At 43.2% G+C, this 25,351-nt stretch overlaps 1 protein-coding gene across 2 annotated transcripts in view; it reads left to right on the top strand.

Moving 5' to 3' along the window:
- Window positions 1-25,013, top strand: part of Duox (dual oxidase) — a 61,411-nt gene extending 36,398 nt beyond the window's left edge. For both annotated transcript variants that reach the window (XM_022801965.2, XM_022801968.2), the window contains exons 10-24: window positions 381-518; window positions 2,428-2,535; window positions 2,811-3,016; window positions 5,876-5,979; window positions 6,139-6,220; window positions 6,679-6,899; window positions 14,495-14,769; window positions 15,163-15,369; window positions 17,433-17,663; window positions 17,981-18,285; window positions 19,092-19,271; window positions 20,117-20,328; window positions 20,901-21,024; window positions 21,441-21,596; window positions 23,165-25,013. In XM_022801965.2, the coding sequence (XP_022657700.2) occupies window positions 381-518; window positions 2,428-2,535; window positions 2,811-3,016; window positions 5,876-5,979; window positions 6,139-6,220; window positions 6,679-6,899; window positions 14,495-14,769; window positions 15,163-15,369; window positions 17,433-17,663; window positions 17,981-18,285; window positions 19,092-19,271; window positions 20,117-20,328; window positions 20,901-21,024; window positions 21,441-21,596; window positions 23,165-23,419 (2,804 nt within the window). In that variant the 3' untranslated portion in view covers window positions 23,420-25,013. The remainder of the gene's footprint in view (window positions 1-380; window positions 519-2,427; window positions 2,536-2,810; window positions 3,017-5,875; window positions 5,980-6,138; window positions 6,221-6,678; window positions 6,900-14,494; window positions 14,770-15,162; window positions 15,370-17,432; window positions 17,664-17,980; window positions 18,286-19,091; window positions 19,272-20,116; window positions 20,329-20,900; window positions 21,025-21,440; window positions 21,597-23,164) is intronic.
- The last annotated feature ends 338 nt before the right edge of the window (window positions 25,014-25,351 follow it).

The following is a 25,351-nucleotide window of genomic DNA, read 5'->3' as shown; positions in this document are numbered from 1 at the left end:
TTTTTACTAACAAAGCCTCAAAGGACGTCAAAGTCTCATTATCTTCTCATTGACCGGCGCTTATTTTAGGACCACCATAATGTCCTTAATCAGTACGTATACTATAAGAATATGTTTGGTTCCATTTGATTCCCGTTTTCCCAGTTCTGTCTTGTTTAAATGAAAGGCCTATATTATATTAATGTCAAATAGTAAAAAGATCGATGCATGCCAAGTCAACGTACGCATTGTGCTTTCGCGTGCTGGTACGAGTAGCAAATCTTAGTAATACAATCACAGCTACACCGTGATGTTATAAACGAAAACTAAGAGATTCTATTGGAAGTAGCGTTTTTCTCTATAAGTCACCGGTCGGATTATTTTCCTCACCGCTTTTCCAGATGATCCTTGCCCTCAGCCAGGTCAAATCAACAGCACAGCCTTGGAGCCCTGTATGATTCTCGAAGGATGGGATTACTTTCGAGGCAACGAAGTTGTCTATATCTATTGCTGTCTAATTCTTGCCTTCATCCCCATCAGTAAGTGCTGTAAACTAGTTTAAATCCTACTGTGAACACAATGTTTTCTTTCACGCTTTCGCTAGTTACTCTAGACGCTCGAATCGTCATTAAAATCTCATCGCTCATACCTCATAGTGCTATGGGTAACGGGTCTCGTCTGCAGTCACATAATTTGGTTGTTATTGTTGATGTCTGTAGTCGGCCGTTTGTCGTTGTCATTATCAGAATCGCATACATTTCGCAAAAGAGGAAAAGAACCGTCGGTCAGTCACACAATGTGTGGTATTTAACGCCTTAGCTCCACTGTATAGTATCATGCCGTATGGGAATACCTTCGATGCTCTGTGTAAGTGTACAGTAAAACAGTCGTCATACACAGTGCAGCTTGTCGTAGACTCATGGCAGCACTGCATCCGTTTTTGTCATCCTTCCAACTCTGCTAGTCTCGCTGCGTCAACTAGCCGCTGCGAACTGGCAGAAATGCGCGAAACAGCCTGTCTGTCGTTAGAGTCACTCCTGTCACGCACAGGTCACCGACGTTACCTGCGTGGGCAGCAAGGGTCAGATGGGAAAAGCGTACATGGGCAGCCGAGATTGGTTTCTCTCTCCTTCATCCAAATGCCAGGTTGATAAACCAGTTGGCAAGCGAAGCGGAGGGTCTAAAACCGACTTTTCCCTGTAGCAGGGCGACACTAACGACAACGACGACGAAATAAGGGATGAGGGATTGGGTCAAAGGTATAGGCAGATTTGGGAGGTGAATAGCAGCAGCGCAGTTGTGGCAGGGTCTATGCAGAGGAAAGCTGCCGAGACAGGCGAGAGGTTTGGAAAGAGAACGCGAGCTGTGGGGGGTAAAAGAGCCTCAGCAGGAAATGCGAGACCCCCAAATAGGGTCAGAAGAGGTCGCGTTAGAGGTAGGCAGATAGTGAGAACTTGCTACAGAGTGGCGACGACCATGGCGGTAGATTGGCTGGAAGCCGCTACTGTATATGCGCCTAACCCTAGAAAGCTAAGCAGAGTGAGAAACCCGTCTAGGCAAGTATCTAGCTTCTTCCTATTTCGGGATCTCTGTGAGCTTCCTCGTTTTCATTGCAAGCCCCTCTGACATGGGCAAATGGGATGGCATCTACTCCCGATAACAGTCCTTCCCGCTAGTGCAGGCGGAGTGATGACTGAAATGAGAGCGCGACACAGGCCGACCTGTGAAGCCACTACTGTGATGAAGTGGCAGGGATCCTTAGGCGGGGGCTAAAGAGGGGTAAAAGCGTAGCTGTAGCCGGCAACCTTGCTCGGAAAGCCAGCTTCGCCGTCCTAGTCGGGTCGTTCCACTCAACTCGACTAGCATCGGTACTGTAACCATGGTAAAATCAACCACGACGAACGACTGCAGCGAACTCGTGGCGAACTATCCATCTGGGGAGAGGGCTCCTGTAATGAGACTGCAGTGAACTCAGAATGTCAGCAACGTTTCCCGCGCGCTTGCCAACTGGAAAATTGAAAAGATTAACGCTTAGGCGGCAGCGTTTACACGAACTTCACGATGAGGGAGAAGCCAAAACGGAGGTCAGGCCGACTCCAGGCAGACGTGGTTGGTTACTATTAGGGAAATTTAGGAATGCTTTACGGAAAACACGTGGAAAAGAGCTAAACCCGAGAGCTAAAGCGACACGCCGGTCAAAACTGGGCTTGATCAGATTTGGCTATTCAGTGAGAGTGGAGCTGGCAGAGAATGAGCTGTGGCGTGAGTGCGTGCGATGACTGTAGTAGCTGACAGTAATGGCAGAATCTATTCACCTGGAGGTAGGCAGATGTTATTCTTGCGTAATACCTTAAAATTGCGTGGAAAAAGTGGAAGAGTTGCTTTGATAAGTCAAGTAAATGTTGTTATATGTCAACTTTGACAACGTTCTTCTTTCACACATTTCAGTTTGCGGCATGGTTGGCTATGGCGTTATAAAACTGCAGAATAAAAGGCGTCGAGATATCAAGGCCAAGAAGGATATTGTGAAAAATGGAAAAGCCCAGGACAAACTCTGTGAGTCATTGCCGAAGCTTTTCTGATGCTAATGTCGAACATCGTTATTACGTGTACTCTGTTTGATAAACTACAAACCTATTATTCTCCAGCAAGGGTGTAACAGTATCCTAAATTGATTTGTGCACAAGTACAAAGCTACATATCTCTTTTACACAATAGGTCGGTGACATGGACGGTCGTGGTTCTGGTTGAACGACACCAGAAATTGCTACTTCAAGCCCCGCCAATGGCGGATACATGTAATCTCATATATTGTCTGTTTGGGATTGCAGATGTCAAGGAATGGCTCCATCAAAATCACAAGCGATTCGTCAAGGTAAAAATCGGTCCAGACGAAAGCGTTTATACTGTAAACCGTAAAGGCGAGACCCTTCGGAAGGTCTCATTTTCATCCGTACCACAGCTTATTGTGCAGGTGACCTCGGATACCACCCGCAAGCCCATGTGCCTTATTCGCTCCCCCAACGATCACGATTTGGTAAGCACACTGTTTTCTTCTCTGTTACACAGAAAATCTTATGAACTGTTTGCCCTTACATCGTCGATTTCATCTGCTTTTTCGTGACCCTTTCGCTTTTCTAAGTTTGAGTTAACATCACGCCTACCGTAGTTTACTTCATTTAACCATCCATAATCACGGCAGATAGGCTTTAATCACGGGAATCAGTTTTCTGGCTTTAAATTTAGGAAACCTTCGTAAGCCCTTCGTCTCAGAATTTGTTTCCTCTACAAACAGCGTTGTGCTTATCGTGTGTGAAGTAGCCCGCTATATGAAATGACCCTTTCTCAGTTATTTTTTTCTCTTCCAGATTAGTCACATTCACATGGCTGTTCGTGCTAGCTAGCTTTAGATTTTTTTCCTACCGATTGTCGTGATACAATTCCAAATGATGTATACTACCTTGTTCGCTTAGTACTGGTGGAAAGCTATGAATAAATAAGCAAATGCAATACGGCTCCTTGCATCCAGGAGCTGTCGTTTGGGATCCATGTGTGCCCCGTGGTAAGCATCCCCACAGGTTCGTCGCAACCACCATATTGGGATAGCTCGCGATAGCCTGGCGCGCCTTGGCAAAAGCGTCAGAAACACTCTAGGCACTACCGTAAGCATCATTGTCTGCTGCACGATCGTTTTCGGCGCTAGTCGATTCTACTATTTTGAAGATCAATTTGGGATCGATGTTGTTCTCCTCTGTTGGACCAACTATTTTCCCAGTCGATGCCGCTGTCGCCGGCGGACGGTTACGAAAGCTTCCGCAGTCACTGACTCGACTCGACTCGACCCCTGTCGACTTAACTGCAGCAGACTGGGTCGCGTAGTATGCAAAGCTGCTGCCTCCGCTGCCACCGTTACTAACCTCTTCCTGCTGTTGAAAGCCTGAAGTTGTCTAGAGTCGTCGACGGATCCTCGCATCCAAAATCAAGCAAGACAGCAGCAGACGTAGGAAAGCGCGAAAACCATCTTTCCCTCCCTTTCGATCTCATGAACTCACCCCACGGAATTCGTCGAAGCTAACAGGCGGCGTTCGATGGCGCGGCATTAAATTCGGTGGCATGGTGTTGCTGTCACGCCGGCCACTGGGGTCAGTCGATACCTCGACTGGCACGAAGAGCTGGGCATTTGCGTCGCCGGTATCAGCAAGAATAATAGAAAGGCAGCATTGGAAGGCACTGTCAATCTGTAATCCTTTTTCCCATACGTCTATACAAGACTGGCTCTTATTAACCAGAGTAACCTGGTAGGTGTTGAACGCAGGTGCACACACAAATTGCGGCAGTGACAAGGATAAAAAACCTAAACAAACACTACAAATATTGTAATGTAGTTGCGCCTGTATAGATCCTACGCGGGACTGGTTTTGAATGTAACTGAATATTTGGCACGAACTCTAGGGAGACGCAAGCTCTGTGGAATCCGGATCTAAATGTAACAATGAAACCCAGCTAAACGAATATGAAAGAAATCACTACGGTTTGTAATACGGACCGATGATCTGATGATAATAGAAATATTTTTAGCGAATCCCAACATTTAAATTAAGACCTTGAAACAGGGTCGTTGACCTGCTTAAGTTCGTATAGTTCAGAGTAGCCCCAGCTCCTGCTCTCAAGGTCGTCGTTTTATATTCAATTCATTTACATTCTCTCCTCACCCTATCACCGAAGCCGGCTGTCTCGACGATAGACAATTGGACGTTCCGTCCTGGACCCTCTCCTGCTTCAACCTTTCACAGTTGGGCGCTGTTCTATCCTCATTTATAGCATTCTCATCTACATTATCGGCTTTTAGGCATCAGTTCGATACAGAGGCCTGCAAGTCGCTCACTCGCTCGGTCGCTGGGTGAATAGGTATATTACCTAATCCAATTTCGTTGAATTAGCCATGAGTGGGCCAGGCATTGAAACGCTTCGACACTGGTTATCCGCGCTGGTAGCTTGCCAGTTTGGCTCAGAAACAAGGACCTAAACGGAGGATCCGAGCATCACGAAGGCTCCCACCCTGACTTCCCGTGGAACGGATGTGTTGTCCAGCCAATACGAGCGTCCGGGCATGCACACGGCTTCATTGCCCTTGGGCGCCTCCTTCGGAAGTAGCAGTACGCCAAAACTGCGGAACAGAAAAGGCCTATGTAGGTGGTCTATTCCAGGCCTACTGGTCTAGATTGTTTACTTGCAGACATGCTCCTGGGCATGCGAAAACCAATGTTAAGCGATCATTCCATGTTAGAAATTTTGCCTAATAGCGATTGGCCAAACTGTTTCGTACGCTGAATTGAATCGGGGACGAAAACTCGTTTGCGTATGCGGAGGACACCGCTAACTAATCGATATTACTTATGGTGATATTTTAGAATGAGCAGAGCGCTACCATCAGACTGTTTGAATGGGTGTTTTTTGTTTTGAATGGGAATAGCACAGGAAACTTGAGTAACTAATGAAAAGCGTCAAAATGAGCAAAACGGAACGACTATTACAAGACTTGTATGGTAATAATGCTGAAATTAGCACTATATAAATGAGGCAATAGACCGGTCTGTTTACTGAGACCTTCTTGAGATACACCTTTTCGGGAGATCAGCATTTTCACGGTGGTTAAACTAAACTGGTCAGCATCACAAATAAAGCTGGACAGTTTTGCTGTTAACTGGAAATTTTAAATGGATAGGAATTAGACCAAGCGTCAACTCCCTGAAAGGCTAACTAATTTAATTTTAACTGAATATATCATCCGCGTCTTTTCCGTTTTTACACGCGCCTAAGTTAAAGTTTTAAATTAAGTTAGAAAAAACTTAAATGGCTGCAAAAGCAATTGATATTTTGTTTTATTTATTGCCAGGTTTTGCAATTCGACTCCGATCACTCGCGCAAAAAGTTCTTGGGAAAACTTGAAAAGTTCCTTCATGACCACAAAAAGACTATGGAATGCATGAGTACAAGCAGGTAAGTCGGAGTCAGGGCCTGAGGCTATAATGTTTCAGCTTATAGTTAATTATTAAACAGCAGTGGCTGTTGTAAAATGAAAAAAAAAAAGATACTTATGATTGTTTCGTGTTTATTCTGGCTTAAACTTTAATGTCTGCCACCCGTCTTATATAACAGAGAACTCATGTTGGCCAACGCTGAAACAAAGGAAAAACGACAAAAAAGACTCGAACACTTCTTCCGGGAAGCCTACGCACTGGTAAGTCTCTTGACGCCGGGGTTTTATGCTTCTTAGAAAATTCATATATTTTCCATAGCGTACGTTGGCTCATATATATCTATATATATATATATATATATATATATATATGTTTTTATCAACATTTCAGCTTTATTTTCTGAAAAAGCTCCGGTAAAGCTTGAGCGATCTAATTTTAAAATAAACGGTATGAGCGAGCAACAAAAAAGACGTGCAAAAATGGGTTACTAGTGAACAGGTGTGCCACAGTTCTTTCAATTGCGGTTCCCCTGTTTCTAATGACACTGTCTCAGCTGTTTGTTTGTCTATGCGTTTTTTTCTATTTTCTATACGATAGCGGTGTCTACTTGCCAAAATGATAAGTAACTTGAAGCCACATCACCTAGCGCAATGTACAGCCTGTAAAAAATCTTCGGTGAAATAGCGTTGTGCTTTTATTTCGCTTGCCTTTGTTGCAGACCTTCGGGCTAAAACCAGGAGAAAAACGAAAATTGGAACAGGTTGGGAATGACGTTATTATGGTGATGCGAACATCCCTATCAAAGAAAGAATTCGCCGAAGCTCTTGGAATGAAACCAGATTCGCTGTTTGTAAAACAAATGTTCAACTGCGTTGACAAAGACAAAGACGGTCGTATATCTTTCCAAGAGTTCCTCGACACGGTCGTCCTATTTACAAGGTAAGCAACTGTGTACAGATATAGTACGATATGATTCTTGCAAACTGAAGGATTCACCGCTATGCGTCTGTTAGGGTCCTTCCTTAAGTTCGCCACGTGTCACTTAATGTTAGTAAAATATTATAAGGAGAAATTGGTCGACTGTCGCATATTACATTCTACCAGCTTCAGAAAAATAATTCAAATTGCAAGGATAATCTACTGTCTAGAAATCTAGAAAACAAGAAACTCACGGAATTTGTTCCATTTTAGCCATTAGGTAGAGTTTTTATTTAGCCTCGTTACCTCGCGACTCGCCAAGGTGCGGAGACTATCAGGCACCGTAAGAACACTATTCTCATTTCTATGGCATAGTATTCTAAATAAAGTAGATAAAACGGATTTGATCGATTTCGTTGCTCGGCGGCAATGTGGTATTGATCGCTTATTCGAACCCTGAAGACCCTGTAATGCCGACACTCGCTTAATACCACTATACTGCTGGCGACATCTCGACGCAGGTGCATCCTGGGGGGCAACGGAAAGTGGTGCAGATGTCGCGGCTATCGTTCTCATAGCTGCAGCTGTCGCCAAAGCCTTCCTGAGGCCTGTCGTCGGTTGTTACCAAAGTACTGAAGGTTACTTTTACTTCCTCCGCAAGTTTGGCGTTTTCGTTTTCGATGCCCAATGCTTCATACACCGGTCGCAGTCGCCTCCTGCTGCGCCCTTCGTTACTCAGTCGTGTGCAAACTATTCAATTGTATTCATTGGGTCTGAAGAATCCTTTTCGTAGCAGCGGCGGCAGCACTAGAAGTAGTTGTCGAGGCGCTTGGCCACAAAATTCCTTTGAGGGAGAACAAGCGAGTGCTGGTTGCCACAGCTGCGATCGGATCGGGTGGTTGCTGCGCCTTACGACGAGCGTTGCTTTAGTCGAGTCCTTCTGTTCCTCGATCCCTCGTCTCCCCATCCTGATCTAGGACGTGGCAACGATCCTACTAGTAGTGGCCTGGCAGCGGACCGGTGGTAATCGAATGAAAAATTTCCAGGAATTCACCCTACAATACACTTGCTTTGTTGGTTTTCTTCTCATTTTGTATTTTGTTCGCCGGGCGCTGGCCGTCGTGACAATTTCCGATCAGACATCGTGGAAGTCCTCTATTGTTCCTGCTTGCCCTCTTTCTTTGTGCCTTAGAGACAGCTGATAGGATAACAATATTGCAGCCATCTAAAACCGCGTAGACCGTTTCAATAGGAGTAGTTCTCCTTGGATATTTGGAATGCCTTAGTTCATGCCACTCTGGTGTACAGTGGGTTCGTTCAAGGCCACTCATGGCCTCAGAAAATGGATACGTGCTGATTTGGGCTTGCCCCTTGATAGGCATCAACGCAGCACGATCGAAATCAATGTAACCCAAGATAATTATGTTGGCTATATAAAATAATTTCCTTAGTAACACCGTTATTAGCGACAGATAAGACAGTTCCCCGACATAGCTGAAACCAAATGGCTACTCAACTAATTGGCGCTTGTTCTCCCGTACTGAGAACAAAGTGTCTGTTATTCGATCTGCATAAATTAAAAGTATTAGGATCAGTCTGGCAGCAAAAGACACCGTCGAATTTCATACTTTTCTCGCATCTCAGCCCCTTTGCAAGCGAGCAAGAAAAACATGGCTGCTACCACACAATAAAGCGCTATAGATGAAAATGCGAGATCGCGTAGGCCTCCAACGAGAGATGTCGGCTAAGCGAATAATGCCTTTTATCTTCATAATGGAAACAAAGTAGAGTTTTAGTACGTTTAATCGAGCTGGCCGTCTTGCCACGTTTCACGGTCTTGCCCCTTCTTTGTTTTTTTTCAATTGGCGCTAACCAGAGGAACACGCACGCACGCACGCACTGCCCCTATAACTTTGCTATCTTCGAGGTTTCACACAGGGCCAGCAACGGGGTATCGGCTGGCACCTCTTTCCGTCGTGCTGGCCTTGTATAGGTATTTAAACGTGACTGTATATGAGCTTGATTTGGCGTAACCCTAAAGCGCGCAGTTGACCTCTGCCGAAACCAACAGGATTCGTGTGCTTCGATCCGCACCGAATGTCTGTGGTTTAATTCCTCCTTTTTGGTCTGCGTCGTGATGGAAAGTCCTACGGCGCTGTTCTCACAGCACATTTTCCCCCACTTCCCCATGTTGTGCCCCATGAAACCACGACTACTTGCAGCCCTACCCCTTAAAGTCAAAAGGAGGACGGGTGTTCCCTGACGTTGTCCATGTAATTTGTAACTCTAGATACAGGGTTTCGTCTTACTCGAGGCGTCATCACCACAAGCTCCTCCGCACAGTTTTGTCAATGACGACGATAACGCCAATAACTGCCGCTGCACAGATAGAGGCTGAAAATATGGAGCCGCTTCCCCCATGAGGTTTCCCAGTAGCTAGTACAGTTCAGTGGTAAAAGTAATGATAGAGATTTCCCCGTTAGAATAATAACAAGCTGTTATTCTTCGTTTTAAGTTGATTTTGTGGACTTTTTTTTGCAATACATACGGCACCAAGATACGCTATCGACTTGTTGTGACACGTCGGCCCAATGGGAAATATAGGAACAAAACAGACATGTAATTTGGCGGATTTGGTCGTCAATTACATAAAACAGAATACGTTAGGCGTAACCTCAGAAGTGTCAATTAAGCAATTGCCATTACCGATAGGCCACATCAGACCGATAATAATTAACGAGTATTACGGCTTCTTGGGCACTGCTGTTTGACTTTTGCTTGTGGCTTATAAGTTTCGCACATCACTCGATTACTAACGTGATATTATTGCTTGCATTGTGTTATGTCGCTCGCATAAAATGTCGCAGTAAATGAATGGTAAAAAAATAGCCAGATGTTGTGACGTTTGAGAGGTATTTTCTAAGATTTATCAAGAAGTAACCCTGTCATTATATATATATATATATATATATATATATATATACATATAAATAAAGAGCGCATGTAGTTAAGTTATTCGACCGTCTCTATTATGAGCATACGTATACACCCATTTGCATATAGAAAATGGATAATGAAAGCACATTATCGATCGCTTCCAGCACTATCACACGCCGAGTGGAGTTCAACATAGCTTCGTTTTCATATCGAGGACAAAGCAGTAGCTACTTTTCCGTTTGGTTGATGTCCGTCATTCGAGTAGAGGACCTCTTGCATCATTTCACGTTTTGTCCTATCGCTATTTTACCATTATACTTCCATATGGTATTCGTAACGAGGTTAGACCACGAAACGGATGCTGTTGACTGGCGTTGGCAAATATGGATCCATCCAACTGCTGCAGATCAACTATAATACCAGATGCGTTCTAAATACTAGATAGACGATCATGATTTTAGTCGTATCAGCCATTCCTACAGTTCGTTAATTTTGAGTATATATTTTATGTGGCCTACAGGTTGTTAGCAGGGGGACACAGAAAGAGATCACCTTGTTATTGATATCGTTGTTGTATCGCAAACCGATAATTAGCAAGGATAAAGATTGAGCTAGCTTGACCTTTTTTAAACAGTAAATCAAGTTTATTGTAATTATTATATATTATTATGGTACATAATTACATTTTTTCAAAAAAAAAACTAGCCGGCCGATAAAGCATTTTTTTTATCAAGTGTATCAAGTGTATTTATTTTGCCTATGTTTAGGCAGAGATAACTCAATCGGAGAGACAATCGTTTTGTAATGTTCCTCTTCGTTTATTTTTTACGTTACCCGAGTTAGGATTTTGAGGAAGGGAAATTAATTGTAATTGATTGCACTAACTTATCCCACCCACGTCCTGTATTCAGATATGGGGGTTTTCAATTAAATCGCACTATTTTAACGTCGGTATAGAATTAATGGAGATCATTTATATACGTGTGTTAAGACAACGGACTCTACTGAACGTCCCTCCCTATCGAAGCCCCACGAGACACCGCATATATTTTTTTCGAATAGAACAATGCTTTTCGGACTACTGGCTTGGCGTCTGGTCTTCAAAACAAAACACGTTTGAAAATTCATTCGGTAAATCTACTACTCTGAGTGCGAGTTCGATTCATTGAAGCTCCCCATCTCTGACTAGATCGTAAATACAGATAGTTCTGCTTGTAAAGCTAAGGGGTACTCAGTGAGTTAACTAAGTCACCCTCTTACCAGTATTGATCCAACTCATACATTGAAGATGTTTCTCGCAACGTAAAGCTATACCACTGACAAAAAAGGCGCTTGCAGTCGTGACAGACATAGGATAGTGTTTTTAAGCTCTTTTAGGCTACAAATTTGTGCCAAAATCAACTTACGATATCGACAAGATTACACGGGGTCACCGTTACTGTTGCATAGGCCGTTGCCTACTGCTCGGGTCGTGACAATATATGTTCGTGTTTTTTTTGGCTTGTGTGATGAGCCGGATGTCCTATTGGGATTCACCTTCTGTTTGGTTACCTTCTTGTTAAGGTGACGTGAACGATTGTTTCTACTCTAATTAGTGTGATGTCAAACGGCGATCTGGTTTGGTTTAAAGCTTGAACGGCACTCTTGTGTCACTTTTGACGTGGCCATTAAGCTGTTTCAATGTATCGCTCTGGGGTTCTTAGAACTATTTGAAAATTATCTGTTTTATGCTGTAATGTTTAGGTGTTTTAGGCACTTTAGGTTTTTTTTTTTTATAATCAATTTGGTGATTCCTTATGTTCATTTATCGGATCTGTGTAATCATCAAAACTTCACATCACTGCTATAATTAAGTTATACTTCGTGATAGCAATAGAAACAAATCAAGAGGGTGGTCAAATGATTAAACAAATCTGCTAGTGTCTTCCTGAGCTTAACAAAGAAAAGTTCCCATCAAGAAGAGTAAGCTTTTGCAGCCAGTTTGAATAGAGTTAAGTTGTTGTGGTCATTTTCGATCAGAGACGTGGTCTTCACAGGTACAAAAAGAACGAACAGTCGAACGATACCCCGTTCCGAGGTCTTTAGGTCAGTTGGAGGTACACGCTTTGTTCTAAATGAGTACATATTTAAATGATTGCGATTATGTTTATTGTAGTGAATACTGTAAATGCTCAACACTCCTTATATCATTACCCTACATGCTCGAATATAAGCGTAGGTCTAGCATATGTGAGAACAGGAGCTTTCAACAACGGAACGATTCTCGACCACACCCGTTGTACTAAGATGCCACTCAAGTTCAAAATGGCGTCTGCTACCAATGCTGCATCTCGCTTCAGCATCAACAAAATATCCTGTACTTTTTCACTGGTAAGCATATTTATCGACGCAAGCAGCGTACGACAGTAGCGATTGTGGCAGTTACCTCTGGCTAAGTGACGTCAGCAATTCGATATTTGCTGAATACACGATTAATTTTGATAAATGTCTTCCTGGGGGGATTGAAATTGCAGTCCATGAGCAACTGCCGACTTCCGACATATCACTGACGCTCTCCACCCTCCGAACCTAATCGGGGGATGGGCATCATTTTCCGTGCGTTTGGCGCACGCTGCCGACGCTATTAAGCACTGCGAAACAACTGAGTTAGTTGTAGAAGAAGAATGTATTAGAGATGGGCGTAACTGGATTTTTTGAATAGGGGAACAAACAAGCTGACTTCGGTTAGGCTTAAAACATTGAACCAGCAACCGTTGCTGGTGATAGTTTCGATCACATACAACGGCGTCTATTCAAGGACTAAGCAACGTGTCAGCGAGGACCAGCAATTCTGCCGAGCATGGTCGTGTCAAACGCGTTCATCCGTTCAGTGCTCGTCATCGTGGTCTCCACTATGTTCCCCTACGTTCTGACAGTTAGCAGGTCTGTTTCAGTTATCCGATTGCTCAGGTTTCTCGCCAGCTGCCGTTGCAACATTGTAGACATTAGTACCATCCTATACGATCCAACAGGACTCTATCTGAATGGAGGTATTTCCGATGAAAGTTTATCTGCCATTCTCCTCTGTTACCGCCTGCTGAAGCAAGCATGACGATCTGCTAGCCACCGACTTGCTTGTCGACTCCCGCGGCCCAGGCATTCGCGTAAGAGAAAAGAGGCAGGCCATTGACCAGTTAGTGGCGCACGAGAATAACTAGATCTGGGTTACTGAGCCAGCCTCTTTTTCAGCATTGGGACTATGGCGCATTGGAAACAGAACGATGAACGAGGGCATGTTGTATGGATAGCCTGCGTATCTGTGTACCATGTTAACGGGTAAGTCCGTTCGCGTCCTAACAGTGGTGTATATAGCTTTTGTACTGATACTAGGGCAAAGAAGGATGTTGTTAACTAGAGTAAGCGAAAGGGACAAAAAGAGTGGTAAAGGCAGGAGTCCAGGCGCAAATGTATCACCATACAGATGGGTAAGTATTACAGCCCAGATCCTTTTCTTACCCGTCTTGCCAGTCCTCTTTCGACGACCAGGATCTCCTGGTGGCTGCAATTTCTTGTCATGAGCCAGGTACCAAGCAGCAAAGTGGTCCTTCTTGAGGGTCGCTAAATACACCGGACGCCGGCCTAAACGGAGCTGCTGTTGTCTGGTTGGCCGATAGCAGCAAAAGAGGCCGAATAGTTCATTTCATGTTTCGCAGGGCATATAGATGGACCCTACGGCGGTGTAGTGTAAAGGTTGATGCAAAAGCGAAGCCTCTTGGGTGCACGAAATGGAAAAGTGGTGTGGAAAACCTCCGTCATAGAAAAATAGTCATTGCAGCGCAGATATGGAGCTGATAAAGTACCAGCGTAAAAAAGCGGCAAAGCGTTAATATGTGCTTGAAATAGTCGTTGGGAACGTAAGGGGCTTCTACAAGATCTAATGGCTTCCGCGACGTTACTATTTAGACTAAGTGTTACAGGAAGGAAAGCGTTGCAAAAGCTCTTTTCATTTGCTCATCTAGGTTCCGCGCAATCCTTTAGTGGTTATGTGCAGGGTAAAATAGTCGAGAACGCACAAAAAGGGATTCGTATAATTCCGCCTAGCATTGAACATGTAGGCGTATTTGCCTACCATATACTGCATAAATACGCTTTGAAGACTAGATAGCTCTTCACGAACAGAGTTAAGATCCATGCCATTTAAGGTAATGTTAAGGCACGTAAAACTCGCAGGGTCTTGCTCGCTAACCGACGATCTCGTTTATACGGCCGTGTAAGCCTATTCTATAATAGTATTCACGTGTGATGCCTCTTGTTATATGTACAGCCATTTACTATGAAATCGAGGACCGGAGACTACAAATTAATATTAAATAAAATATAATATTAGATAATTAGTAATATATAAAGATAGATATAAATTATTATAATATTAGAAAGAATGCCACCTGATCCGAATTTGCCGTTCGTCTCGCTTGAGCAGAACATTGTGCAACTACACACAGCATGCAATAGCACAATTTCGAGGCTTGCTAGGCTTTCTTTGTGGTTGTTAAACAATGATATGCCGTAAGGAGCGATATGTAGCTACAAGAAGTTGACTCTAATTTTTCGTACCTGTTAGTATTTGGTATATAACATGTTTTAATGTTCTTATTAATCTAATGAAAATTATCTGTTTTTTTTGTGTATTTCTGTTACAGGGGTAAATCCGAAGACAAATTTCGTATCATATTTGATATGTGCGATAATGATGGAAATGGAGTTATTGACAAGGAGGAGTTGACCAAAATGCTGCGTTCACTTGTTGATATTGCTAAGGCAAATTCGCTTACGGAGCACCAGACCATGGAAATAATCCAGGGGATGTTTGCTACTGCTGGATTAGAGAATAAAGACCGACTGGACTACGATGACTTCAAGGCTATTATGAAGGAGTACCGTGGCGACTTCATAGCGATTGGGCTTGATTGCAAGGGTTCGTTTTTATACTAACTTAAATGTTCTGGTGGCTCATACGTATAGCTTTTTGAATAGAATTTAGTTTGATGCCCCCTAAGCGAATGACTTGGTCGAAGTTACTCAGTGTGTAAAATTAGATGAAAAAATTCTTGAGGTTCATGACTCAAACTTTAAATAGACAACTGTTATAACACGGAAAAACTACCTGTTACCAGAGAGTACATATACATTCGGCGTAAATTCAGGTTTACGTCTAATTCTACAGGGTCTGTCCGCCGAGATGGCGTAGGGCAATTGCTGGAGACCTGGAATCATAGGTTTCAATCTCATGGGAATTGATGTGGTTTTGCAAACTTTTTCGTATATTTACTATTTGAGTATGGTTTGCGCTCATTGCAAAATTTTCCAGGGGCGAACCAGAACTTCTTGGACACCTCGACAAACGTCGCGCGCATGACGTCGTTTCAGATCCCTCAGAATCACGAACCTCGACCATCTAAAGCAGTTCAGAAATGGAATGAAATTACCACTTTTCTCGAAGAGAATCGCCAACATATATTCTACATCTTCGTGTTCTATGTGACCACTTTTGTCTTGTTCTTCGAGCGTTATTTTTGTAAGTGAAATACACATAGGAATAGTTTGCTAAAAGGACTGTTATTATTATTACTAAAATCATTTCATATATTTCCCCATTATGTATACTGTTTTTATGTGTTTCACTAACCATGTAGCAATTTCGTCTGAGCTAGTACATTACGCAACTGCAAGTTCACTGTCCGCAGGACAAAACTTGTTGTTATGACAAAAACAACAAAACCTTCCTACAGGATCGCTTAAACGCGCTTCGAAAAACGTCATAAAGCATCCGTTCTACATAGATATGCTGCAAGTGTCCAAGAATAGGCGTCTGTCTGAAATCAGTCCTGCTGGACACGCCGAATATGCTGGACGACTGCGTCGACAAGGTTATCTTTATTCGTACGAATTTGCCACTCATTAAAATATGAGGCAAGAAGGCTCGCTTCCAGGAAAAGTAGACAGAGATCATTCATCACCTAACGAACTTGTAAACTCGTCAACTATTACAGTTCACTGCGTATCAGTGCTTGTTGGGCAATGGCCAAGCTTCGGGTCAACCCAAGTATTAATGGATACCCAGTAGCGGCAGAGATGTCGGCTGCAAAATGGAAATAAATTAATAAACTCTGAGCTACGGGGAAGTGGGTATTCCACTCAGACTCACCCATTCTGCTCTGCTTGTGTACGGCAGAGACTGAAGGAGGTTCGCGCGGTAACAGTCGATCGGTCGATGAATGTCGACCCGATAATCGCGCCTTGCTGGTCACACGGAAAACTTGGGATTATTTGCGTACGGATCTGCCGCAAATGTTTACATATTTGCTGGTCGCATGCCATACGTGTTGATGACGGCTGCCTAGCAGCAGGTGCCTCGTTTGATCGTTTACAGATAACTCATAATAAAGCGAACTAAACTACGATCACAACTACTATCGATGAATTCCGAGCGACTGAAGGTAGCTGAGCCCAACTTTCAAGTGGGAGACCTGACCGTCGGTATGTCTATTGAGGGAACATTGTCGACTCCATTAACGCTAGAAGTTCGAACGCTGTGGTAGCGGCATCAGCGCAGATGAAATCAGTAGTTCGTAAAGCGTACCGATTTGTGGGTTTGTTGAAGACTGCTCCTTCTACTTATAAAAGTGGTATTGCTATCGAAATAGGTATATCCATATAGTATTCATACTGCCTGCCGCGCGAACCCTAATATTTATATACACTCATAAACGCATATTGAACGTTAAACAGCTCGTTCTAGCGTGTCATGATCCGGTTACAATGCAATAACAACGCACATGTTATCAATGTCACTGGGGTTACTTTTTCCTTACCGCCATCATCAGCGTCAGATTCAGGCGACCTCACTCATTAATACAAGGGTTACTTGGTAGAGGCCTATTGCTAGAATCCACTGCAAAGCGGATGATGTTCCGCGATTGCTACAAATAATTGAAAACGGGTTAGTCGCCTTTCTATGACAGCCGATTTCGAGTAATTGACAATTGGGTAATAGAGCTTAGCTATATAGATCTAGCAATATAGAACCGTTTCTTTAATATGCGCAAAATGTGCCTTATGTTATTTAAAATTTTATTATATTGGTCCACATTCGCAACTCGGCTTTTTCTCGATTAAAATAAGCGCGTAAGTTATTTTTTGTATTATTGCTTTTGTTTTGTCCTGTATCTTATCCTGCTCTTTTTTTAAAGTTATTTTCTTTACTTAATAAAAAATCACATTACTAGGAGGCGCTACCCTTAGAAAGAGTTCATAATACTCTAATATTTTTTGATATACACGATCTTATGTATTTGAAATCCTGTCCTGATTTATATTTTCCCCTCAATGAATTATGCCGGCACTTGAATAGTTTGTACGGATATAAATACTATTTGCCACTTAATCAGCCATAAAGGAAGCTGCTGTATGTCAAAGTACTTGTCGTAACGGAGGAACCGAACGTATCAGTAATTTACGACGTGGCCACATAAGCCCACGATATACAATCCGTAAATGGCGGTGTTATTTAATTTGTATACGACAATTTATATCGATTTCACTTTGCAAACATACGCTGCGTTCTCCTCGTTATTGCAGACTATTCTTATCAGGCCGAGCACATGGATCTTCGGCACGTGATGGGTGCTGGCATCGCGATCACCAGAGGGTCGGCCGCTTCGCTTTCGTTTGCTTACTCAGTTCTTCTGCTGACGATGTGCCGCAATCTGATTACGAAAATCCGAGAAACTCCGATTCAGCAGTACATTCCGCTGGACTCTCATGTGCAGTTCCACAAAATAGTCGCCTGTACCGGGGCTGTATTTTCAAGTAGGTATCCTTTTAATACGATCATGTGGTAGACGTTCCCGATACAGATGTTCCTAGTACTATAGAGATGTTTGAGTGAAACAGAAGCCTCGTGACCGTTATTCTGCTTTGGCCTTTAACTACTCAAAAAAGCCGTCTTAATAAAGCGCTATTTATTTCAAGAAAAAACATCAGCTGTCGATACCATATTTTATTCTCTTAAAGGCTTTTTGCTTGGCCATTTTACAGCCTTTCATCTAGGCGGTATATCAAGTATAGATGCTGTTACCGAGTCGAATTTTCGATCTATAATGCTTATATCCGCTCGTGTATTGCAGTCATCCACACAATCGGGCACTATATCAACTTCTACCACGTGTCGACCCAGCCGGCTGAGCACCTGCGGTGCATGACAAGGGAAATGCAGTTCGACTCGGATTTCAAATCACAGTTTTCTTTCTGGGTGTTCCAGACGATCACGGGCACGACTGGTCTTCTTCTCTATGCTGTTCTCAGCGTCATCTATGTGTTCGCTCACACAAGCATTCGTCTCAAGGCGTACAGCTACTTTTGGTCGACCCATAAGCTCTATTACCTATTCTACATTCTCTGTCTTCTTCATGGTCAGGCCAAGTTGACTGGAGTAAGAATCGATCCGCCCGTTTTTCCTTGTGCCGTTTCTGTCTTACCTTTCTAAGCTCTCATTCACCTTCTAACCAGGTAGCTTGCCCTTCCCCTTATACCTCCACTCAATTCTCCTCAAATCCCCTTAACAGCCGTGTCTGCCAACGACCTCGTCAACGCCCGACCGTCTGCTATCGCAACAGCTTTCCTTGACAACCGACAGTTAGCGTTTACGTTCACATAACCTTAACTTAATACTTAATCGCTGCGAGGGCGCGACCCAGCTAACGTGACTTGGACAAACTGGCAGTAACTCTCTAATGTGTCCCGGCAGCTTTGAACGAGTTACGGCCTTGCCTCGACGAGAGCTCGCGTTTCAGTCGTCTTGGCGGCCACAGAAAACAGAGCTGTTGCGTCATCACGACAGCAAGAACTTCATTTGCCCTCGTCTCCCTTTGTCCAAACGCATAGAAGCTGAGCGTTTTACTTTCTTCAATCTCGTTTTTTTGCTTTTTATATTGTCGTTTTAACTGTCTGACGTTTTTTTTTGTTTTAAAATGAATAGGACAAAAGGAACAATGGCTCATCTCGTTTCTGTTTCTCCATATTACACTATTTTCAAGCCTAATGTAGCTACACACCTTTCTTCTTGGTGTCAGCAGTTCTTTTTACTTTGGCCTAGCGTTTCTCCTTTGGATCCTGGCTGGGCTAGTCTTGCTTCTTAATGTCACGTTGTTCTTTTGACCGGCTTAATCAATGTAACTTAGCACCTTAACTGCATAAGTTTTTGATTATCTCAATTTATGTTTTTTGCTGGCTTCACAGAGTCCGCGGTTTTGGATCTTCTTCATAATCCCCGGAATTATATTTATCCTGGACAAAGTCGTTTCATTGCAGACCAAATACATGGAATTAGAGGTACTTGATACAGACTTACTTCCCAGTGATGTCACCAAGGTAAAATTTGCTCGACCGCCTAGCTTCAAATACCTTTCGGGTCAATGGGTACGTACATTTTTTTCTATCCAATTTAACTATAGAACTTGTTTTACCATAAATATACAGTATAATTTCGCCTGCTGAGAAAACAGCCATATGCAGTACTGCCAACCTTCTAGCAAACTGGCCACACCCTAAGGGTTAACCAAATCCGTTATGTTGGCAAGCAACAATAGGTACGCGAAGCTGACAAGCTAATCGAGCATGCCAATACTATATTATGGGAGTAGCTTCCTAGTTGCCTTTGGCCTTTTTTCCACAAAACGAAACGTTAGTTCTTTACGTGTGATGCTCCTGCAAATAGCGCCAGTAAAGGCGGAGCAAAACCGTAAGAGCGAAGGGAACTTCTAGCCGTTTTCGTGCGTCGCCCCGTATTCTAATCCAGTGGCGCTTTGCTGGATGTCACCCGATCCGGAGTAATGGACGTGGCAGGGAAGCAGCGAGAGTAGGTCCTTTCGGACGGGCAATGGACTGGTCAAACGGGTCCTAGCAAAGCTGGTGACGACTTCTTTGCCCGGATGTCTTTGGTTGTGGCTCGTTGCCCACTACTCGCCCCTGTTTGGCTGTAGAGTCTTTCTTGTTTGTATATGTTCGTTCATGTATGCGTGCTGTCGGTGCCACCTTCCCTGGATAACTCCCCAAGGAGCGAACAAACAACTTGACCTCTACTCATTCTGTTTTTCTTTGCCATTCTCTCATTGTTATTGTCTTCACCATCGTCGTTGTCGTCTACTGTCGCCTTCGCCGGCCACTGCCTCAACGCCTGCAATACCTGTTTCTACTCCCGGCCGTTGCCGCTGCCGCTCTGTTGGCTGTCACACAATATTCACACAACCCGCTACTATTCGTAGGCTCGCATCTCGTGTACTGGTTTCCGGTCAAACGAGTACCACTCTCTGACACTGACCTCGGCACCGCACGATAACTTCCTTTCGGTCCACGTCAAAGCGCAAGGGCCGTGGACGTGGAAGCTAAGAAACTACTTCGATCCAAACAACCTGCCTGATCGGGCCGCTCCTAAGATCCGTCTCGAGGGACCGTTCGGGGGTGGCAACCAAGACTGGTAAGTGATTCGCATCTCGATTTGCACGCCGGAATCTAGGGTGGGCCTTGCTGCGTTCGTTCAGCCTACAGCATGACTACTTGTAACAGTAGTAGTTTAGGGGGAAACTACGTTTAGGAAAGGTAAGGAAATGGTGACAGACGTAGTGGATATAGCAGACGCTTGATAATAACCGCGTCGCATTTGTACCAATCAACCACTAGATGTGAAACGAGCGTTCGGATAGCGAGCCTGGCTCAAGCCAACAAGCAACCTATGTGAAAAACCGTGAATGATTGAAACCTAGCCAAAAAGGATTGAGCTTTTTTTCTCGACGAGCTGCAACATTCAAATGGCCAGTAAGAAGGTTTGTCAGTAGGGAGATGTCTGTTCTACTTGAACGAACTCGAATGGCCAGCCGTTTCTACTTATATTGACATGGGCAAATGCTGTCTATGCTGCTGGGTCAGCATCTTTTTTTTAAGAAAAGGCAGCGACTAAGAAAAGCTTACTGCATGTAACAGGGGGGTCTGAACTGCTGGACGGAGGTTTGAACTGCTCTTTATACCACTGTACGGTTTCCTTCTCCATAGGTACAAATTCGAAATAGCCGTCATGGTCGGAGGCGGCATAGGCGTCACCCCATATGCATCTATTCTTAACGACCTCGTGTTCGGAACATCAACGAATCGTTATTCCGGCGTGGCCTGCAAAAAGGTACGTTCTCTATTAAACTAGTTTGTCCCCTTTTAAAGTCAATTGTACAGGATCCAGTGCTTCTGGATAGCCGCCCGAAATTAATATTATTCTCTAGGTCTACAATAGCATATTGAGCAAGAAGTGATTGAGAATTTGGTCGATAATACAGGACAATGAACATACCTGATTTCAGCCAGAACAAAAAATTGGATGTTACTTTTTCTAATGTAATTGTGGACGTTTATATGTTCGTGGCGAAAATCATAACGTACATACGCAACTTCTTCGTTCCAATTTGAAAACGATGGCCTATGACTTATGTTGATTTAGGATCGTCTAGAGAATATGTATAGCTGAACATGTATAGATAGTAGCTTTCCATAAGTGTCTAATAGGCCAAACTCATTAATCACCACGGCCTGCTTTTGCTGCAGGTATACTTCCTTTGGATTTGTCCTTCGCATAAACATTTCGAATGGTTCATCGACGTTCTACGAGACGTAGAGCGGAAGGATGTTACTAACGTCCTTGAAATCCACATATTTATCACACAGTTCTTCCACAAATTTGATCTACGTACAACAATGTTGGTAAGTGAATATTAAACCATCAAATTTGGTTTCTACACTAGCAAAGCAGCGGTGTCATCTAGACATAGATTTTACCATGTCGATACATAATGTAGACTGGTTTTCGGAACATGCGGTCATATACGCGAACGCAAGAAATAACAAATGCAAAAACTGGTCGCTTGGCCTTCATACTTGTATAACTGAATAGACTCCTGAAATGAATTAGTAACCTGTCTTCTATATGTATTTAGATGGTAAACTGAATATATTAGACGCAAACAGATGTATCTCTGCTGGTTTAAAAAAGTCACTGCTAAGAAAGCAAACTTGTATTATCACAACACATATGCACTCGAACAGGGGAATATTACAGGGATAGGAATGAATTGGAGGGGGACGCTGTTAACAAGCTTCACGCACAAATATACATTGAAGGATTCGCGATGTATTTCCCTGTGTCTTAGATTGATCATTAATTTGCCCAATGGGAGCGTTTGCTTGACAACTACCCCCTGTATTTCGCCGCGTTAACACGAGTGAAGACACAAGTGAGGGAAATGCTGGAAGGTCGGCAAGAATGTTTCACATGTGGGCAAAAAAAAAGGTCAAACGGTATAGAAAGAAAAATAACTATATTTGACACAACGCCTTCTCTCTTCATCATTGCCTTGCCATAGTTTCTGTATTGCGCGCTATACGGGGTTAATGGCAACGAATCGAAGTGAAGGAAAGTGGTAAGTAATACGTATCCTGTAACACTAAGCAAATGTGAGGCGGATCTTTTCTCACACAAGTCTGAATCAATGAAAGGGTAAAGCTCCGTTAAGGATGGGTGGTTGTATGGGCAAACGCGAGAAAGCTTGTGCAAGGGGTAAATAATTCCCAGGCGATTTCACCGCAGCACTTTTGCTACCACGGTCTACTGCGAGAACAGCCATCGTCGCTATGACTGCCACTTCTTGCATACGCCAACGAGTATATGCTGCTGCCTTTCATTGGACATGATAATAAATGGGTGGGCAAAGACCTGTATGGTACCATTTACGATGTCCGCATTTCCACGAACATCCCACGCCATCCCACTAGGCATTCTCCACGTTTTTTTATAACAACTTCGTTTTAAGCGGCTGCGTTGCCTTTGGCGTGACGGTTCAACTAGTTCACAGCTAAACGTTGTTACCACAAGCGTTTTATTGTGCATTGTGAGTAGCGATGCCGTACAGTTTGCCTAATGGACACTTGTCTAGTTTATGTTTATGTCTATAGATGGCGCGGACGATGATGTTACGAAAGTATCATATAGTGGCTATTAGCGACGGGGTCAATTTTGTCTATGATACTTGTGGGCATCGGTTACAAGTTTATTGGATTGTACCATATTGCAAAGCCACAATGATTTTGATATGAAATAATAATTACACATGTGTTTTTACAGGATAATTTCAAAAACGATACCATATAAGGTAAATTGTCGTGGCCACGTATTGTATGCTCTAAATGTCGGGCTGTTTACAGGGAAAATGGGTTTTGCATTTAACTTTATATTCGCTCTCATTAGTGATGGCATTTTTTTTCTATTTTTTCAGTACATCTGCGAAAATCACTTCCAGCGAATTTCGAATCACTCAATGTTCACGGGCCTTAAAGCAATTAACCACTTTGGGCGTCCAGATATGACGGCGTTCCTCCGCTTTGTTCAAATGCAGCACGCCTATGTAAGCAAAGTAGGCGTATTTTCGTGCGGTCCCACGGCGTTGACCAAAACGATCAACACATCTGTCGAGACGGTCAATACTGCCCGCAAGCTGCCCTATTTTATCCACCATTACGAAAACTTCTAGACGCGGTAGCTAAACATGACAGAAGAGGAGGACACGACAGCGCCACAATTGATCGTCTTTCCTACCAACTATGTGTAGTTAGTAATAATAAGGGTTTCAATTTGTTTGTTTATTATACGTTTGTGGGCTCATAGGTCCAAACGTCTCCCCCTTCCGGACGACAAAATGATTTGATGTGCGGCAAAGAGGCGTCGAAGCTGTCGTCGGGCAGGCGGTAGCAACAGTTACGAAGTGCCGTCGTCAAACGTTTTGTATTCGATCGCCCGTGTCATCTGCTGTCGCAACTAGAGCCACATCAAGAATAACAAGTAATAATTAACCAATGAATAGACAACAAAAATGGAATAATCTAAACTGATATTATAACAAAAACAAAAGAAATTATTTAATATTGAGCAACAACGCGGTTTTTCTCTACGCGGTACTTATTACTAGTGATAGAGTTTGATGCAAAAACGGAACCGAACCCGGATTGCAGACAATTTGACAATAAATAACATCAGTATCATAAAATGCGTAATACAACCAAAAATAACAACAAATAAAAACATGTTTCATTTTTTTCCCAATTCTTTCCAAACACAAAATATATTTCGAAGAGCGATTTTAAGTCACTGACAGAAATTTTTCATTCCGCTTATAGTTCAGTTACTGTGGCATATCCATTTTGGCCACTAAACCTTTATCCGTATCATATCATTTCCGTAGACATGAACTCGTAAATGTCGTAGTGGTAGCTGCCCGGTACCGGCCGTTCGTCGCTCCAGGGCACGAACCGCTAAAACAGTTAGTAAACAAGACAAACGAAAAAGGTAATGGACGTCATCTTTGGATTCTGTCTGCTCGATTGTTCAGTTGCTTATCAGAAAATGGCGCGCAATTTTGAACTGCCGAAGGACCTCGTGCTTTTGTAGCGTGTTGTGTTGAAATTTTGCAGTCAGTCATGCACCGACAACGAGATGTGCGTCCATTTGTGATGTGTGTGGCCATATAATAAGCGGTCGAATGTCGATGTGGATTTTGATGATAATGATGCACATTCATACATCATTAGATGGAAGTGTGATGGGTCGTGAAAGAGAATAATGCTAATACGAAGTCAGCAAGCGATTTCTGTCGATACATACTTCATAAAACTTGTAACACGAAACAAATAGAAAAGCGCCATTGTCTGTCACAGGTATTTGTATCATAGATTAATAATGGCAGTGATTCAGTTACGATGAGCAAAAAGTCGAGTGAAAATGACTGCATATAAACAATAACAGTTTCTGAGTCTAACTGGCTGCTCTGGTGACCTGGACGAAACTGACTGTGAGGTCATCAGGCCTATGTGATCAACGGCTCAAGGTTTCTTCGTATATGTTCTGCTCAATTACCTCACATCTAAACGACAATGGGGGCAACGTTTAACTAAAACCGATATTAATACAATAACGAGCAATTAATAGGTGTTCTGAGGAAGATTTTCAAAGGGAGAAGCAATGGTAGTAATAGATGATGTTGAGTAATGTTATTTATACTGCTGTGAGTAGATATGTCCCCCAAACGGTTGGACAACGGTTGCCAGCAATAAAGAATAATTTATAATTTATCTAAGGACTTGTTCATTGCTTTTATGTAGACGTGCTTACACGTGATTGACAGCTTTGTTGCCTTTATCCAAATCAAAGACGTCGAAAGGCGGAAGCAATCAAGTGTTGCCTTACTTAAGGTCATCTTTAAACCCAGATGATCCCAGCTTCAATTCTTACAGAATCTGTGCAAATCGCGGTGCACGAGACTATCCCGCATTCTAATATGACCATTTCTGTTCGGTTATACAGTGCCAGTGAAGGGCCAAAAATTGTATACTTTGAGACCCCATTGATTCAGTTTAGATTGAGACGAATCCAAATAAAGAATCATTTATTAAAAGGTCTATACGCTGTG

The sequence above is a fragment of the Varroa destructor genome, unplaced genomic scaffold (genome assembly GCF_002443255.2).
Source record: "Varroa destructor unplaced genomic scaffold, Vdes_3.0 BEIS01000004.1, whole genome shotgun sequence".
Taxonomy (NCBI): Eukaryota; Metazoa; Arthropoda; class Arachnida; order Mesostigmata; family Varroidae; genus Varroa; species Varroa destructor.
This window is presented reverse-complemented; position numbering and strand designations above follow the sequence as displayed.